Raw genomic sequence first — 19,751 nt, 5'->3', positions numbered from 1 at the left:
GACCGCCTTAACCTTTGGGGTTTATATGGCTGGGTTTTTCCCACGCTTCCTCAGTTTGTTAGGATTCTTGTTAAGTACTAGTAATAAATATTAGAGACCAAGTCATTGTCTGTGTGTTTCCTGGTTGTCAGGACAATTGTCATTTTATGGGTTTTTTTACTGTACACCGCCCAGAGTCACATGTTGTGAGATGGACAGCCATATAAATTGGATGGATGGATGGATGGATGGATAGTACACTGAAGTATATAAGGTTTCAGTGCAGAGCTTCCTTTATTCTGTGCCCCTTTCTCCCCCACCTTTCATGGTTATCAACCAGCATAGCACGAAGGGTGTTTTGGACCACTTCATCTGCAGAAGAGGGATAGCAGAATCTGGAGTGCCTTCCACTGCTGTTCCTATGAGCTTAGTGTCACTGATTTCCTTTCACTGAACATTGTACAGATCTGATCCTGCTTAACTTTCCAGAATCAGCCATGGCCTTTGTGTGATCTAAAGATACTGTGCAAATTATTTTAATTGCAATACAAAATTACCAAGGAAAACAAGCCTGAATTTAAAAAGTCCCCCTTGCCCAAAAAGAAAGATTAGACAGGAAAATATGGCTTCTTTACAAGATTTTCAGTTAATCTAAATTTTACTTTCTAAAAGTACATTATTCAGAGGAAAAAAGACTTCCTTTCGTATAAATTACAATTTTTTTTAAAAAAAAATGAGCAAGCTTGGCATTATTACAGACTGCAGGAATAATATTATATTGCTAAGGGATAAGAATCTCAATTCTCCTTAGTTGATTGAACTTGGCAGTAAGGAGCTTTTTTTGGCAACAGCAGGCTAACCAATTGCTACATTAACTTTGATTGCCTAAGCTTTGTATATGCTTCTCGCTATTGCACTTTTTCTAACTTATTACACTTAACAGGTTTTGCAACTATGTCTATATTGAAATCCCTTCATTTATTGTTTCAAGACCATTTAATTTAAGCGGCTGCCCTGTACTATCAGGGTACTATAAGTGAACCTATCATTTGAGAAGTTAAGAGAGTGTAAGGGCTGTTAACTGCTAATGAAGTTTAAGTTCTTAGTCTCCTCATCTTTTCTGCCATTTGTCAGAATTTCTGAGATGGCCATGCAGGTTTCAGTCCAAAGCCCTTTAAAAAAAAAATAAAAAATCAGAGTACTGTAAACCAGCTCTAGTACAACCAAGGTAATCTTGGAGAGACTTGGGAGAAGCAATGAAGGGAAGATAGTTTTGGTCACCAGGATGTTTCTTCCTGTGTGCATAAAATATATCCTACCCTATAGCTGGCAGCTCTTCAGCTATAATGAACTACAGACTCCATATCCCCTTCTCTCTCAAGAAAAAAAAACATCCTACTTTGGACACATTATGCAAGGACCCAGCTCTATGGAAAAGGCTCTAATGCTGGGAAAGGTGAAAAGACAGAGGAGAATGGACTCAGTTACCATGGTGATGAGTGCAACATCGGGAGACCTGAAAGAACAGGTATGGGATAGATATCATGGAGAAAATCTATCTACGTGGCCGCTAGGAGTCAAAAACAACTTGATGACACAATCAAAAAACGACAACAGTTCACAGTGTGACTTTATGACCTCAGCCAACTAATTTTCAGATCTGTCAAAGGCTTGAATTTATTAAAGCAAAGCTACCTTAGATCCAATGAAATTCTGGCTGATTCTAAAGGGTTACTTTGAACTAAGTGGCCTAAAACCTGGAGGGACCCTGTGGTAAGTCAAAATGTTTTGGATCCGACTGTAGATCTCAGGATCGCAGTCACATAGCTTCAATCCTCACACATTAGAGTTGGGAGCCTGTGTCAGGTTCAGAGGGATTTATTTTAGAGGACACATACAAAATGTAGGTTTTGCCATTCATTCACTTCGGTTGCTTCACACATCGATGCTAAACCTGGAGTGGAGGACCTTTTCTCTGTTTTCCCCCAAGGCAAACTTGTTGAAAATTTTAAGCTGCGGATGCGTATTCCTGGGACCTGGAAAAGTGAGGGGACTTGCCTTCTCCTTTTCCACTGAGCAGAGACCTAAATTGTTCTCAGGTTTCTGAATTTTGGCTGGGGGTTATAGGTCACTCACTCTTGCATTAACCAGAACAGGAACTTACGGGTAGCATTTACAAATTACAGCTGTTCTGGCCTATTAGTAAAAAATCTGAGCCCCACAATTGGGCAATAGCTTTATTGGTACATTCTTCCATGTAATTTTGTGTAGTCCTAGTAGACTAATTCCAACTGTGGAGTTTTATACATAATCTTTCAAGCTAGAATGCTGTGCTGCGTAAAATAGGTGGTTTGATTTGGGAGTGGTACTCAGCCATTGTGGACTATTAACCAGGGTTTATGGCAAGACTAGAGAACATAATACTTATGGGCATGCATGTTTCAAGACACCCCACTTGGGGCCCTCTGAACTCCCTATCCTACCCGATTTTAAAAGAGAGTCTTATAATCAAAAGTATGATTATACTTTCACAAAACACTGCATGCTAGTTTGCTTGCAGAAATGCCTTTGAGGTCCCCAAAGAGCCCACTGGGATGGCAAAGAGCATTCTAGGAGGCTAGTTTACCTGTTTATAAATGGGTACTTTGTGACCTGCTATGCCCACCTGGGTGGACACCACATGCATTCAAAATCTCAATGTGCCCTGGATCAAAAAGTTTGCCTACTTCTGCTTCAGAGTGTTGAATCCAGCAAACTGTGGCTTAATTAACAAACCATGGCATACTATAGTGCATGAACTCAGTCTCTATACATTTCTTTGGCAAACCCCAAAATCAAAAATGGAATATAAATCACAGATACATTACTGATGACATGTGAGTGAAAATAACAAATCAATTCTCCTTCCAACCTATATTTTATTATGCACTAGGATTAATTCCACAGCATTGATTGAATATTGCACAATAATAATGTACAGAGCAGCCACTACTGTATCACATTCTTTAAAAAACAAACCTTCATTCTGAACCATAAGTTGAGAAAAATTTATACATAATTGCAATGAAAAGTTGTTCATTGTCACATTGAAGTCAAAATCAGGACTCATTCTTAAATAATTGTTTAAAATTTATATATTTACATCTACCATGTATTAACATTAAAAAGACCAAAAAAAAAAAAAAAGGCATCGATCTACTGGCCTTCCTAAAAATTTCTTCCCCAGTTCTACTCTAATTTCTTCTAAAATTTCCTACAAGGGAGGACAGTCTCAGCTTCCTGTAATGGATTCAGTGAGTTTGAATAGGAATTTGGATTTCCCTTCCTTAAACATTCAGCCTTTCGTTAAGATCTACCCTGTAGGCAATATTTCAGCCTAACACACAACTGTGTTAGCAGCCTGCAATTTTAAACAAACAGGAACAGTGACAAAAAAAACCCCAAGCTGCAACTACTTTTCCAGTTGGGCATGTTCCTTCACAGGCTGAACTCAGTTTCACTTAAGGTGTAGTTAAGTTACTTTATCAGCCCTCTAGAATGCATCTTCAGATGGAATGGTGCTAGAGAAAAACATCCATTGATATCCTTCTCAAAAGTAGCCTCACTGACCTATATATTTATTTAAAGTGAAATCTGGCAGGTGCTAGAGATGTGGTCTGCAACCAAATTGGTTGATCCCTTTCCATTCTCTCTTATTTGCACTAGCAGATTTCTCCACACAGATTAGGAAATCTCCATCTTTACCCTAATGCTCAGCAGATGTAGAAAACGATACCGAGTTACATAAGATCTTGCAATACAGAAGCTGTTCTTTGGTGGATCCATCCTGTGATGCTTAAAGGCACCAGGGCCAAGGTTGGTTTTGAGGCTGTCCTTGGCAGATTACTTTCTGAAGCATCTGGTGCCCTGTCGATGGATGGCTTCTCCAGGTGGTAGGTGAAATGCTTTCATTTAGTGTGGGAAATTCTGGGAACTGCAATCCCAGGAACATCTGGAACACCAGAAAATGCAAACGCTGGTTGCTTGTGGTAGATTTAACCCTGAGTCCATGGAAGGCTTCAGTGATAGGCCTGGATGCTGGTATCCGCAATTCTTTTGTGCGAAATCTGGACCCGAGGAGAACAAGTGTCAGAAGTCTTCTCCCACCTGTTCCCAGTCCCAGGCACTGAGCAATGTTATTTACCTTTTAAAAATTGTTCCTTTTGTTTACAGCATCTCAAAGCAGGGTAGAAAATAGGATTTTAAAACCTTAAACTGTGGCATTGCCTCCACCCCATAAGATTTATTCAGTTTCCCTGTTTCCTTTGCACCACCTGGACCTTCAATAATTTATTTAAGAGTTTGGTTCTGACCAGCTGGGTACATTGCAAACTCACACAACATTACTAACTGCTCTACAACCTGTTTCTCATTTATTGGGATTCAAAGTAATTAGCAAGGAAGTCACCTCTGATTCTGAACCATTGTGGTCCTGTTAGTAGAACCATTCAATTCCATTACTTCTCCCAAGGTAGATGGGATGGTCAGCCATGGGGCATTACTATGTTATGCATTCACATTTTTTAAACAAAAAAATCAGTCTTTGTACCAGAAGAGCAAATATTACACACTGCAAAACCATTCTGTGGTCTCCCAAGATAGATCATAACTAAGCCAGAAACCTGTACAGAAGGAGTCCAGGAGCACGTCAGCGCCTGATGCTTTCTGCACAAAGTATTTCCAAAACGTTCAGATCCTTGAGAGTTGTACAATCGGAGCCAGCTTTGAGTGGGTAGTTGTTACTGTAAATCGAGGCTACTCAGCTCTGGACTCCTAAAGGCTACATGTTGAATTTACAACACCCGCTGAGGGACCCTTTCTGTGTGAGAGAGCCCTTGGTTTCCAAGTCCTAGTACAATGAGCTATCCGTACTGAAGAACGTGAATGGAGACGCCAGTTTCTTCTTAATTGTAGAGCTTCCACTTACAACCGAAGGCAGGCAGAGCGTGCTAGCAGCTTTCTGCCTGTTTTTGGTGCCCCAACTCAAGAAGGATGGTTTAGAAGTCACCTTCTTGGCTTTGTCGGTTCTATCTTCTTCCATGGCCAGACATATCAGGGAGTACGTTTTCTGCATTCCCGCGGAGTAAGTGGCACTTTTGTTATGCTGGAGGGGAAGGAAGGAGAGAGACTAGCATTTAAAAAACGAGATTCAGTCAACACAAAGTGGAAAGCAATCAGAGAACACACAATGTTTAAACTACAGTACATTCTGTGATGGGAGGACGCTATTCTTCGGCATTCATTAAATTCTCCCCGGGGCAGTCTCTGAGTCTATATAGGTGGACTTTCAAAAAAAAATTGCTTATTATTAAATCTGGACATGAGATTTCTCTCCTTGCGACACAGTTTCTGAGAAAGTTTCTTTGCTCAGGGCGAACTTTCCGAAACACATAGTTGCAGGAGCACTCTTCATCTCTGACAAAATAATGAGGGTCATTTTCCAAGAAAAGCCCATGAAGGAGAATAGAGCAATGTGTTTTGCAAGCAAAAGCTATTCCAATTTTTTTAAAAAGCAGTTAGAAATTGCAAAGGTTGAAATGCTGAAGGAAGAGACATTTTCTTTTTCCCCAGTTTATTTTAATCTTTGTAAAAAAAAAAAATAGAAACCCATACCATTAGTCTTTAGTTACTTGATATGGCAATTGGGGTGGGGGTGGGTTGGGAACCATAATAAAAGGGGAATGGAGCTCAGCTTTCATTTTTTAATCTGTTCAATCATGTCCGATTCTCGAAGACTGTCTGGACAAGTCCCTGCAGCTTTCTTGGCAAGGTTTTTCAGAAGCAATTTGCCACTGCCTCCTTCCTAAGGCTGAGAGAAAGTGACTGGCACAAGGTCACCCAGCTGGCTTTGTGCCTAAGGTGGGATTAGAACTCACAGTCTCGCGGTTTCTAGCCTGGTGCCTTATCCACTACACAAACTGGCTCTCAATCTTTCCTTATGGCATAATTCAATTTTCAACTTAATTTACTACAATTTAGAGGCCGCTCGTGGCAGTCTCTAAATTGTATTAAACAAGCCTAGGTGGCTTACGCTTAAACAAAGAGGAACAATTAAAAGTAAAGAAACATCATACAGATTCAGATTATTGCTTAAACATAATATAAGTTATGTAAAGTAACAGCTTTACTTACCAAGGAAGGTGTAGATTCTTGACAGCTGATCACTTGGATCTCAATCTCTTGCTCTTTCAGATTCTGGAGTTTTTCCAAGACGTCACTTGTTCCCAACCATTTGCAATCCATGCCTTCAACAGCGACCACTGTGTCTCCTTCTTTCAAACCTGCCACCTAAATATCATTGGGCACTCATCAGCATCAGCTAAGCCCAGGCAGAAACTGATAGACTTTTCTTACCATTTTTAACCGTCCAACTCAATGTTTCTCAACCTTGGAAATTTTAAGATGGGTGGACTTCAACTCCTAGAATTCTCCAGCCAGCCATGCTTCACTATGGAAGCCAGATCAAGTTCTAGGTGGCAATCCTATCTCTAATTACATAGGGTCAGTTGATTACAATGGGGTACAAACCCAATCAATCAATCAGTCATGTGGGAATAAACCCCATAGTGCCCTGTGAGACTTACTTCTGAATCAATAGGTTCATGATTTCATTCATAAATCTGGGCATGTGGGGAAGCTCTCACTGTCTAGGCATCCATATTGTATTGTTAAGCCATAAAATGTCTTTCTTATATTTGGCTTAGCATACTAAGTGAACCTAGCCAATTTGGGTTTATTTGGTATACCAAGGTTAAGCAATCTATGGTTTAGCGTGATTCATAAACCCAGTCTTGAAGAAGTTAACAAAGGAAAAAGGGGGTTACCCCTGAACTCTTCCACTGTCTACAAATAAGATACCATAAAGTGCACATACAGAAGATATACAACATTTAAATTGTGCCAATCCAAAGTGTTAGGAAGAATCCCAGTTTTCTTTTAGATTATGACTTATGACTCATTTGCTAACATCAATATCAAAGACGGCATTTCAAATAGTGAAAAAAGCCCATCTAAGCAAGACAGTTGATTAAGTATCTGATGGATTCAAATGCATTTTTCTGCTGGCTGTGTAGAAAATTCCACTGAAATTAACCATTAACACTCTGAACAACTCTAAAGGGGGCACTAAGTGATATGGAAGAGGAACCACTGAATCTAGAAGGTCCACTTACTGCTGCAGGAGAAGCTGGGTCAAGGCAGTCAACGTGTACTGGTGGGCCTCCTTTGAGAGTAAACCCCAACGTGTCTTCTTCACAGCAGAAATGAATTATACGAGGTGGTGTCCACCTCTGCTTGGCTGAAAACACTGTAAGTGGACCCTGAGACATAGAAAGCAGTAGAGTTAAATTATTCATTCTACTTTTTGCAAATGTTAATCTAAATTACAGAAAGCCTGTCTCCCTACAGGTATTCCCCTAGACCTTCTATGTTTTCTAAAAGTGTCCTTGCAACTGTACAGCAGTTAGTAATTTGCATATTCATAGGCTCAGTAAGGACACAACATGCACCACTATCTTAAACGATGAAAAGAGGTCAACTGAGTTTACATATTGTCCTAGCAATAGTGCTCTTAATCATAGTTTGTTCAATAACCCACAACTGTTTGGGATCATACTACAAACCAGAGACAGTAATGGGTCCACACAACATACTTACTCTAAGACAGAATGAACTTTAGAGTGATTTGCATCCAGTCCACAGTTGTCACCATCATAGTCAGATTAATTTATAGGCTCAGCCATGGTTTATTGATAAATCCCTCTACCTGGCTTCACACAGCCATTAAAATTTACAAATGACAACGGCTGGGTTTTATACAGCACTTGAAGCTGCAAAGCAAACCAGTCTATCAAAGTGTGCCTACTTAAACTACTGCTAGCCTTAACTTGAGGTAAACCTTAACCTCATGTTCATAAGTAGACATGACCCACTGCTAGTTTGCAGTAAGAAGTCCTCCCAAGTGGTAGATTTACATTTCAAGAAGCTGCACATTATTTTCATAGTTATTTTAATTCTGATGCAAGAAGGCATTCATACATATTAAGGGCAATGTGTCACAATGGCAGGAGAGCAGGTGGCTTCAGACATACCAGCCTTTCAAAGAAGTCTCTCACTTTCACGTTGGAGAACAGAGGAGCAATCGGTTCTATTTTGTGATTTGTCTTGGCTAGAACAAAAGCAAAGCAAATAGATTTATTCTTTAACCATTTCAGGGACCTCAAAGCAACATGATTTCTTTTCCCACCCCTTCCCCCACCCCCATATGTTGTGGGTCCCATCAGCCAGGGGAGTATCTTCTGGCAGGACTCACAAAGAGGGCCTTTTCTGCCGTGGCCCCTGCCCTGTGGAACATTATCCCTCCTGGAGATCAGACTGGCCCTGACTTGCTGGCTTTTCACAAGGCCCTGAAGACTTGGTTTTGCCAACAGGCACAGAGACCCGGCAGTGTGGTGGAGTGGGTGCAGTGGCTGTACCAATTGTTTGGATGAATGGGATTACATCAGCTGCAAGATTTATGTATTTTAAGATGGTTCTTTAATATGCTTTTATATTGTTTCCCCCCCCTTGTTTCTAAATTGTTGTATTGTTCTTTTCTGCTGTTTTTATATTTGTTTTGTTTGTAAGCTCCCAGGATTCATATATATGAAATGGGTGGCTATATAAAGTTGAATGAATGAATGAATGAATGAATGAATGAATGATAGACTGACAGACAGACAGACAGATAGATAAAAAGGGATTCACTTCTGGGACATCCCAGTCTGAAAAGGACTTACAAAGGATATCGGGCGCCTGCACCAAACTAAAGAAGTCATCTTTCTGCTGCTGCTGGGTATATTTGAGAAGGGACTGCTTGTGTGCAACAGATAAAATCTCCTGGAGGATCTCTATATTCCGGAGCTTTTTGCATAAGCTGCAAACTCTTAAGGCTTCTTCGTGATAAATGACGGCTCTGTGCAAATGAACTCTTCCTGGAAAAGTAAAAAGGCACCTTTAATAATCCATATGATCTGGAAGACATCCCCCCCCCCTTTTGTTTGTGCCTTTGAGTCAGTGTTGATTCCTGGCAACTGCCTGTACGTGCCTCTGCAGTTTTCTTGGCAAGATTTCAGAAGTGATTTGCCCTTGCCTCCTTCCTAGGGCTGAGAGGGAGTGACTGGCCCAAGGTCACCAAGGTGGCTTCATGCCTGAGGTGGGACTAGAAATCAGTCTCCCAGTTTCTAGTGTGATGCCTTAACCTCTACACCAAGCTGGCTCTTCCCCCTTTAGGGTACCTAAATATCAGCAAAAATAGGACCAGAAGACATCTGAGTATCCAGTCCTGCAATTCATCATCTGAAGAATCCTCCTTCAATTTAAGGGCTGACTAGGTTCACTCATCTATTAAACCACATTATGACTTATCCATTATGGCAGTATTTCTCAGCCTCAGCAACTTTAAGAGGTGCGGACTTCAACTCCGAGAATTCCCAGGCCAGCACTACAGACAACCCTTTCTTCCCAAAAGTGGAGAGGGCTCATATATTTCAACAGTTTAGGGAAGACAAAATGGCATATACTGGAGCAAAGACCGTGCTTAGATGTTCTAATCCATGATTATCAGCCATGGATATTTGGATGTTATATCTTAAAAAGAGTTTGCCCTTACCTAGTTGTTTACGCTGGCTTCTATCTCTTAAGACAGCTAAGGGTGTCATCCCTTCAGGCATGTGGTCGTACAGCTGGCCAAAAACCTTTTCCTGTTGATCTTCATCATCCTTCTGATGTACTGCGATGACAAGAATAAATACAAGGGGAAGAGAGATAAACACTGGTTTACTTTCATTTGCTGCCCAGGTGAGATGCCTTCAGGGCCTGCTGAGCAAAGGACGACACCCAATAGCAACCACCAACTCCAGAACCTGTTTTTCTCCTGGATTATGGTTTCTTGCATTTCAGTCTGTTCATAAGGTTGTTGAATGATCAGTTGCCCAGAGGTGATCTTTCAATCAGCAGGTTAAAAGCCTCTCATTGCTGGACCAGAGCACACCAAGAAAAATAAAATAGGGAAGTCTACTTGTCCCCAATTCCATTTCCTAGTAAGGGCCAGTCGTATCTGATGCTTTACCATTGGTTTTAAGTGCAAACTACCTTAATGAACGTATAATCCATCTAAGTTTTAGGGAGGGATAGATTTCTTTCTCCTATCTCTTGCTGAAAGCTGATATTCAAATACTAAAACACGTTCCTTCCCTTTAAGTAGAGCTGGGAGAATCAAACGTTTTTTATGTAAGCTAACATGAAAAGCAATGCATGTTCACCATCTTCCTGTTATCATCACAGTAGGTCAAACAAGGGATGATGGGACTTTAGTCCAAAACATCTAGCAGACATAAGGTTGCCATCGTGTTTTATAGAATAGCTGCTTTGCACATGCTACTAAATCCCTTCCTTAATAATAATAATAATAAAATTTGACTATGTAATGAGGTTGTCCAAAACTATTTGTTAAGGATACTGGTGAGCCAGTTATCTAAATAAATCTTTTAAATAAGAATTTCCTATAAGTCTGTTAAATAAATAAATAAAAGATGGAGAATAGCAGAATACATTGAAAGGCTGAGCACAAATCAGGCATGGAGTATTGTGATGGAGAAGTAAAATAAACGCTCGTTAACTTCTTGGTAGTAGGATATAACATAGCCTTCTTCAACCAGGGCTGCCAGATATGTCAGTATTGCAGGATGGGCACAGTACTATTCTCTAAATGACTCTCCCCTACTTTTTTCATTCTTATTCTAATATTTAAAGAGGGACATAAAATATTCAGTGAATCAATTTTCTTTATTTTGGGGGAAATTGCATTGCTCTTCAGCTTTTGACCACTGAATTTTGGTAGTGTGAACTTCAGAGAGAAGGGCTGCAGGACCCACAAGAGTTGTGGGGCTTGTGTGTGCAGAGACCCAGTGGTATCCCCAGGGTGGGCTCCAAAAAGTCAAGATAGTGGTCTCAACCCCATGATCAAAGTTGCCATCTTGATTTTTTAGGATCTCTCCCAGATAGAAATGAATATGGTGTATTTTCAGAATGGTTACATTTCTTAGCCCATTGACAGGTAGGCCAATAAATGTACAAATCTAAAAATCCCCTTACATTGGTGGTCGCTCAACAAAGTTGCAACAAAATAATGCGCCAGGGCTCTGAAATGATCCGATTTAACTTGGGCCAGTTTTGACCAAGAGTAAGGGATGTTCTCCTTGACTGGTGCTTGACTCATAGCTGTGTCCACAAGCATGTACATCTCTGCAACCTTAAAAACAAAGCACAAGATCCAAGTATGAGCTACTGACTTTGTATTAAAAGCTCACTCAAGGCACTCAGGGTTGGTGCTGATCAACTATACACAGTTATTGGAGTCTGTACATTAAAAAATGCATATTGTACTAATAAAAAACACTAACTTGTACAGATAACTATAGAGGACCGTGTTTTCTTCACAGATATTCATCATTGAATCTAAAAGGCTGAGAATAACTTTCAGAAAGAGAAGCAGCATTCTAATCTTCACTGCTGAAATTAGTTTAGATTTGCAGGGTGTGGGGTTCACTACAGTATCACAACACCCTCTTCTGCCTCCCTAGCATCAAATAATAGGAAAAGTGCCAGCTCCTTTGATTCTTAGCTGGCTACTATATGCACAGGCAATCATCATATTGTACCAATGCCAGCAAACGATCAAGATGCATGTATCACTCTTCTCTCATGCAGCTTACCTTCGCAACTTCCTGGGCCATTTTTATAAGCGTGAAAAATTCATTCCGTATCCTAGGAAGGCAGATTTGTTCAAAGACGCACTCCTGAGCTTGAGCAAGCATCATCTTGACCAGCACACTCAACATGGCAGGGCTCATGTCATAACTTGGAGTGTGAGTAAAAGTTTCTTTTAGATAGTTTAGAACTCCTGAAATTGGGGAAAGAGCAGAAAACAGGAATAATAGAGCATCAGTCCCATAGACTTGCAGAAAACACAAAAATGGGGCTGGGGAATTCTGGGAGTTGAAGTCCACACATCTTAGAGTTGTCAAGTTTGAAAAGCTCTGCTCTAGAAGATATGGTAAGATGTCCAGTTCTCTCTCCCATTCCCACCTCCCAACAATGCACAAACATGGAAGCAAGAATCATCTAGTCCTCTATAAGGTGCTTTCAATGTCACAGTTAGGGGCAAGATATAGAATCTCAGAAACAGACAATTCCCAGCCTTCATTGATGAGCTAGTTAAGGAGGAGTTTCCTTCCTTCCTTCCTTCCTTCCTTCCTTCCTTCCTTCCTTCCTTCCTTCCTTCCTTCCTTCCTTCCTTCCTTCCTTCCTTCCTTCCTTCCTTCCTTCCTTCCTTCCTTCCTTCCTTCCTTCCTTCCTTCCTTCCTTCCTTCCTTCCTTCCTTCCTTCCTTCCTTCCTTCCTTCCTTCCTTCCTTCCTTCCTTCCTTCCTTCCTTCCTTCCTTCCTTCCTTCCTTCCTTCCTTCCTTCCTTCCTTCCTTCCTTCCTTCCTTCCTTCCTTCCTTCCTTCCTTCCTTCCTTCCTTCCTTCCTTCCTTCCTTCCTTCCTTCCTTCCTTCCTTCCTTCCTTCCTTCCTTCCTTCCTTCCTTCCTTCCTTCCTTCCTTCCTTCCTTCCTTCCTTCCTTCCTTCCTTCCTTCCTTCCTTCCTTCCTTCCTTCCTTCCTTCCTTCCTTCCTTCCTTCCTTCCTTCCTTCCTTCCTTCCTTCCTTCCTTCCTCCTCCTCCTCCTCCTCCTCCTCCTCCTCCTCCTCCTCCTCCTCCTCCTCCTCCTCCTCCTCCTCCTCCTCCTCCTCCTCCTCCTCCTCCTCAAGCTTTTTGCAGCCTGAATGGAGCTGTCATTTATGAGATAAGCTACTAACAAACTCCACACTTATCTCTTGGCTGTTTTATGTCCAACATTCCTTCTGTTACTTTCCCAGCCTCTCCACAATCTTTCACATATGCCCCTAGGGGCATAATCCCTGGCTGTCTAACCATGACATGACATTCAAAGTTGGAAACTACAGTTAAGGACTTTGAAAAAATCAGTCCAGAATTTAGGGAAGGTGACTCATTTATACTTGATCATATAAGCTGAGTCATACTCCTTTAAATACAGCCCATGTCCACAGCTATATATCAAGCTATGTTTGAAACTACTTCAGCTGGCAGAGAAAACCCTTCACAATAAAATCAACCATCCATGCATTTCCAGCTCAAACATCAAAGGCTCTTAAATGACAGCTTGGAGAAGGTAAACATTTTTGATGTAGCCAAGTTGCACATGTGCAAAAGAATAAGGTGAACGTAACTATATAATTCAATTTCCATATGCTCTTGGTTTCTAGTGAGGAACACCAACTTTAAACAAGTAGCAAAGGAACAAAAAAGGCAAATAATGTTGGTAGATAAGTTCTGAGATATTGTCCTCCCTATCTCACTAGCATGCCATCTTCATTATTCATTTTATATAATCCAATGCATTTTAAGAAGAGGTAGTTTAGGGCCCAAACCGAAACAGTGCAGAAAACGTGTGTGAAGATCTCAATTTTTTAAAATTATTTGAAAGCAGTTGCAAGGGTTCCAGTTCTGATTATGAAAGATGGGGATCACATCCTATTTCTGTTATCAATAGTTTGTATTATGAAGCTGGGGAAATGACTTCACCCCTGATCCTTTCACTCTACCTAGTCTAACTTCCAAGATAAAACTGGATCGAGATGCCCTCCGGACAGCCACTCATGCCCTGGTCATCTCCCATATAGACTACTGCAATGCGCTCTACATGGGGCTACCCTTGAAGAGTATCCAGAAGCTTCAGTTGGTCCAGAATGTGGCTGCGCAAACAGTGATGAGTGCTCCAAGATCAGCACACGTGAGCTGCATTGGGTTCCAGTTTGCTTCCGGGTCCAATTCAAGGTGTTGGTTATCACCTTTAAAGCCCTACATGGTATGGGGCCAGGCTACCTGAGGGACCGTCTCATCCTTATAACATTGACCCGCCCCACCTGAACATGCAGAGAGTGCATGTTGCAGACCCCGTCTGTAAGAGAATTTCATCTGGCGGGGTCCAGGAGGAGGGCCTTCTCTGCAGTGGCGCCCGCCCTGTGGAACATTCTACCCCCCGAGGTGAGGCAGGCCCCTTCACTCCCGACCTTCCGGAAGGGCTTGAAGACCTAGTTCTGCCGCCTCGCCTGGGATGGGCAATAGCTCTTCCTGGGGGTGGCTGGTGCTGGAGAGTTCTCCCTATGGAATGGAAATCTCCCACTTGGATTCTATATTTATATTTTTTAGTATTTTAGTATTGTAGCTGTTGACTTGGTGATTTTATGATGTTGAGGTTTTAAGGTGAATTTTATTGTAAACCGCCCAGAGTCCCCCTTTTAGGGGGAGATGGGCGGTGATAGAAATGTGAATTAATAAATAAATAAATAAAATTGGGTGGCAGAAATATATGTTTTAATACAATACCACCATCATGACAACCAAGAGGAGAAAAAATGAAGGGGCACTTGGGAATTTGAGAAATCTCTGAGCAACTCTGTATACTGACACCCAAATTTCCCCATAGGGGAGCCAGAATTTCATTCAGGGCTATGACAAAATGACAAGCTAGTCAGCAGGCAAACTTTGCCAGACTGAACCAAGCTGGAACTAATTCAAATAAATTCCAAACAAACCTATTCTTTGGGAACCTTAAAAACAAACATTTGCTGAAGCTTCAAATCCTTAGTAGTGCTCAGCAGGGCTGAAATCTGATCATCAAAAAATGCATTGTTTCCAACTGGTTTGTCAAGTTTTATTGGCAAGTTTTAACCACACAAAAATGGATGGCTGTGCTGCACCCTGCTGCAAACTCTCCCTTTCTCCCACCCACCCAACATTTGGCTGCCACTCTGAAATTACAGCTATTATTATATGAAATGCAAACCTGAGGCAATGTCAATCCTTAGGGAAACCCAACATGCCACACTCAAGCCCATGCTCTCAAATACTCACGTATACAAACAAACAGGATTGTTGAGAAAAAGGGAGAGGCTGAAATCTTAGGGAGACTGCATTTTTTCCACTCCTACTACAGGCAAACTAATTTGGGCTCCTTGTTTGGTGGGAAAGAATAAGTGCTGGGGATCTTGCAGACAGGGTAGTTGGGTTGACCTACCACGCTAAACTGTAAACCATGGTTTGCAAATTACAATGGTGAGGTTCACCCAACATGCTAAGACAAACTTGGAGAAATCAAAACAGGACTCAGAACAATTTGAATCTAGTCAGTAATTGGGGATGCTTGCAAATGTGGATAGTCTTCTTAGAAAATCTGCCTCTGAATCCCACATATGTTGGACTAATTTCCATACAGTATGGGCTGTTTTATTAAAAACAAAATTAAAACATTTTTCCCCCAAAGGGGAAAAAAATCAGAAACTTCGGATAAGAAATGGAGGATTTGGCTAGGTGTTAAGTATTTGAGAAATGTTTATTTTATCACGCTCAGAGTCCATAGAAGAATATTTGTTCTTTCGCCATATGCTCTTTGGCAAGGCCTCCCTCTGTGCTTGCATATTCAGGGTTGTGTTTATGGGTGAAAATCTTAGCAACAATCTTTCATTCTGTCCACAAAAGGCTATAGGCAGGGGATGAATGATATTGCATTATCACTTTTTGATGACTGAACATGCAGCCACCTCCCATAAATCAATATAAATCAATAAAAAATAAATAAAGATTATGATCTGGAGGTGATACTGGTGTACTCAGTATTCAGAACCATTTTTGCACATTATATATACATACATATGAATTTGCCTCCTTAGTTGAATGTGGCTGCTCCTAGATTTTATTATGAAGAGGAGCAGGTCTCTAGATTGACAATAGTAGTAATTATGGCCTTTCAGGTAGAGAAGATTTAAATAAAATATTGATGCTTTGGAACTAAACTGTAGTAAATTATAAGCCAACTGATACAAAGCCATTGGAGCTATAATACAGCAGAGGTCCGCAATGCGGTATCTGCCAACTCAAGGTTCAAGAGACCCCTCTTCCTTCCAACTCACTATTCAGTGAGTTAGATGGCCATATAATTTGAGCAAACAAAAAAACAAGCAAACATTGCTGAAAAATCACAGCAGCAGGAAAGGCATTGGGGCCATTGTGTACGATTGCACAATGGTGTTCCAGACCAGAAAAAGCTGCGAGTAGCAGAAAAAAAGGGGAAAAAAAGGGGAAAAAAAGACTATGATTGCAAAGGTCAGAAAGCAGTTAATCACGGACCAAAATTCTACAGGATTTCAAACTGTAAGATGTCAGTTGTCAACAACAATATTTGCTTTGGCTAAACAGCCTATTTAGGGGCCTCCCATAAATCTGGCAGGGAAGAAGGCAGAAGGAGTTGATAATAAATTTTGAAAAGAATGTTTAACTAAAAAAGAGTCCTTGCTACTCTTGTTTACAATTCTTTGGGTTTTAATTCTGCCTCCCTTGGATGTCCAAAGAGTGTGAAATTAAGCTCAGAAAGTCACGTGACATGGAACAGAGACAAGCCAGAGGAAATCACAACTGCAAACAAGCGGATTAAGCAATTCAATGTCCAAGCATTTCTTCAGAGGAGGGGCTGTGGAGAAGACTACACCCCTTTCTCGTTCCTACCTGCTGCCCTCAGAAAAGCATTGATTGCCTTTTGAAGCCCAGCTTCAGTTTGCCGATTGCATCTTGTACCAATCTGTGTGTAAAGAGCTCCAATATTAAATAAAATACTGGCTTTTTCAAGCAACAAATTCTTCTGACAAACGGGGACTCCCGTGAAAGAGTCATACCTTCAATAAAAACCAAAAAGAACATAAATGTTAATGACCCAGTGAAGAAAAAAGGGGAAACATGATTCTATTTACAATGGTTCCAAGATGTCACAAAACCATTCTTTTCCTATTAACCCCATTTTAAGTCCCAACATAGAGTTTGCATTCCAGCTGGTACAGAAACTGCACTGTGATTCACCTCAATACAAGACTGGCTTCCACACCAGGCTAAGCCATGCTTTGTTTAACTATGGTGGGCTGAATAAAATGGTAAACACGTTAATCCACAGATAAAGAAATCACTTTGCGACTTAACATGACGTATGAACCTGGCCACCATTCCTTTTGTACTTTGACTGAGGGTGCAAGATGCTCATGAATTACTGGCACATTCCTCCCAGCTTTTTGGAAAGCAGCAAATCCCTCCCCCTTGCAACATTTAACTGGATCCCAAAGAGAGGGATCTTTAGGGAGCAGCACGTCTGCCTGGTCATATTTCAATCCCACTGTGTGATGCTATCATGGAGAAAATCAGTCTAGGAGTTGAGTTGTCTATGAGTCTAGGAGTTGAAGACAACTTGATGGCACATAATCAAATCAATCAATGGTGTGATGCTATGTTTTGTTCCAATAACAAAAGGCTTACCAAGTATATAAAATGCCCAGGTTTCTGCTAGGTGAGAAGAACCGATTCTCTACAAAGCCAAGCTGTACATAATAGCTCATCAGCATCTCAACTCCAGATTCATCTCTGCTGGGGGTCCGGCAGGCCTTTGAATATATAGGACAGGTATTAGCTATAATGTTGATATGTGGGCCGTATGAATGCTCTTATCTGCTTGGGATTCAGGAAATAATTAAAAACAGGACTATTTAAAAGGGCCTTTAGGTTATTGACATCACCATCTATTTGCATGGTCTTCTAATGTTACCTGTGGCTTAATTATTGTATATTTATTATATAAAATAATTTGTACCCTCGATGTTTTATTGTTCAGATTGTAATCTGCCAAGAGTCTCTCAATTGCGATGGGCCACAAATCAAATCAATACATTCCACCCTGGAAGAGAGCACCTTGTGGCACCTTAAGGCTAATAAAGAGAAGGGTTCCTAGCGCAGAAAGAGCAACATGTTCAAAGTATGGAACAGTATCTGGAATAGTTAACACTTTGGCATATGTTTTGTGGACCAGAGGGCATAGTTGGGTGTTGAGATCATGTCTCTGGCAAAATGGCACCCAGGAAGGGGGCTGTCCCAAGGGCTGCTGCAGTGAGCATGGCTAGCCATAAAACATGCATTGACCAGAACCCCAAGAGATAAGGTTTGCTCGCAACCCTGTCTTCCAACCAATTCTCAAACAGCAGTGCTTCCCTACCTAAGAATGTTGTGCAAGCATTTCAAAGTCATAGTGCCCTGTTTCAAGGGTCAAGTTCAAAACAGTTGTTTTAAGTATGAGACTGCTGTTCCCATTCAAAACAGAGTTTGGATGCTGAAAGTTCACTCTCTGTTTTCAGCTATCAGGGTCAAAAGACCCTCAAAGGGAAGGAGGAGGAGGAATAATACTTTATTTATTAAATTTGTATGCCACCCAGCTCTCAACAACTGTGGGTGGCTCACCACAAAGTAATTACAATAAAATCAATAAAACATAAAGGATAAAGGAGGAGGAGGAATAAGGAGGAGGAGGAGGAGGAGGAGGAGGAGGAGGAAGAGGCAGTGGTCTGAAAGATAAATGCGTTAGAGACTGCTACTATATTTCCCCTCTATTAGGTTTAATTAAAATGAGAATAAAATAGGGATGGGCTCTTTTCCCCCCCAAAGACCGAAATCAAATAGAGCCTTCTTAAAATAGAACCAGCTTTTACTTGTCTTAAATCCATAAGATCTGCAATTTCATTTTCATATTCTGCACCATCTTCACTGTAGTGTTCCTGAATAAAGTCCTGAAAATAATTAAAACAATCCATTAAAATAATGATTTTTCTTTTAAAAAATGTCACCGAATCATGTATTTGTTTCATTCAGCCACAGACATATTAAAATATCCAATATGCTGCTAACAAGAGCTGAAGAAACCTACCTAATCAGATTTACCCAGAATGACTCCTGGAGTTAGGAAGACGTACTTAAATATAAACTGGGGCATTAATGAAAGATTCCATTCCACTAAAATGCATCTTGTCCCATTGACAGTTAGCACTTTATGCCAGTATACACCCTCAAATCTGATTTAAACATCTGGACAACCACCACAACTTTTTTGTGACAGCTGAGTCAGAGAACAAACATGTTTCTGAATATAACAGAAGGAGAAGTTAGAAAAATGAAGAGCTTAGATTAGAAAAATTTACCTAAAATCCAACATCAGGGAAGTTTCCATATCAGAGAATGACATCAAAGTGATCTGTTTTAAAAGTCTCATATGTCATAAAAAGTTTCCCAGGGAATTTGCATGACAAAGATTATGGGAAACTAGGTTCCTAAGCTCTATAATGAAAGTGGTGAATGAACAGTGGTACTGTTCCCCACCATTTATCTTTAAAAAGTATTTTAAAAACCCAGATGAGCCAGAACACTGCCTCATTAACACAGAGAGTAAACTGGACCATGTTTATACTGATCTGCTCATGTCTCTAGATACTCTTTGGTCTGATTAGTTAAGGCCTTGCTTAAGTTCTTGGAGATATTCTGATTTATACTGAAGTTCCTTGAACTTCAAGTTCAAGTTCCTTGAAGTGTATTTCCCAAACTTGGCAACTTCCAGATGTGTGAATTTCAACTCTTGGAATTACCCAGCCAATATGGTCACTGCTGAGAATTCTGGAGTTGCCAAGGTTCAAAAATATTGTTTACATCCATAATTGGCCAGATAAAAAGGGGACGGCCCAAATTCCAAAGTCTGCTTGGAATTGTTTGTTGGTAG

General features: G+C 40.8%; 1 protein-coding gene across 1 annotated transcript in view; it reads right to left on the bottom strand.

The window, feature by feature from the left end:
* Positions 1-2,883: 2,883 nt before the first annotated feature.
* The window catches only part of RHPN2 (rhophilin Rho GTPase binding protein 2), a 33,690-nt gene continuing 16,822 nt past the window's right edge, over positions 2,884-19,751 (bottom strand). Inside the window, exons 5-15 of the mRNA XM_063312722.1 lie at positions 18,694-18,771; positions 17,474-17,598; positions 16,679-16,845; positions 11,772-11,959; positions 11,152-11,308; positions 9,668-9,787; positions 8,796-8,990; positions 8,109-8,185; positions 7,191-7,337; positions 6,151-6,306; positions 2,884-5,122 (exon numbers count right to left, since the gene is read on the bottom strand). Coding sequence (XP_063168792.1) covers positions 4,868-5,122; positions 6,151-6,306; positions 7,191-7,337; positions 8,109-8,185; positions 8,796-8,990; positions 9,668-9,787; positions 11,152-11,308; positions 11,772-11,959; positions 16,679-16,845; positions 17,474-17,598; positions 18,694-18,771 — 1,665 coding nt within the window. The 3' untranslated portion in view covers positions 2,884-4,867. The remainder of the gene's footprint in view (positions 5,123-6,150; positions 6,307-7,190; positions 7,338-8,108; positions 8,186-8,795; positions 8,991-9,667; positions 9,788-11,151; positions 11,309-11,771; positions 11,960-16,678; positions 16,846-17,473; positions 17,599-18,693; positions 18,772-19,751) is intronic.

Source organism: Candoia aspera, chromosome 11, assembly GCF_035149785.1.
Source record: "Candoia aspera isolate rCanAsp1 chromosome 11, rCanAsp1.hap2, whole genome shotgun sequence".
NCBI lineage: Eukaryota > Metazoa > Chordata > Lepidosauria > Squamata > Boidae > Candoia > Candoia aspera.
This window is presented reverse-complemented; position numbering and strand designations above follow the sequence as displayed.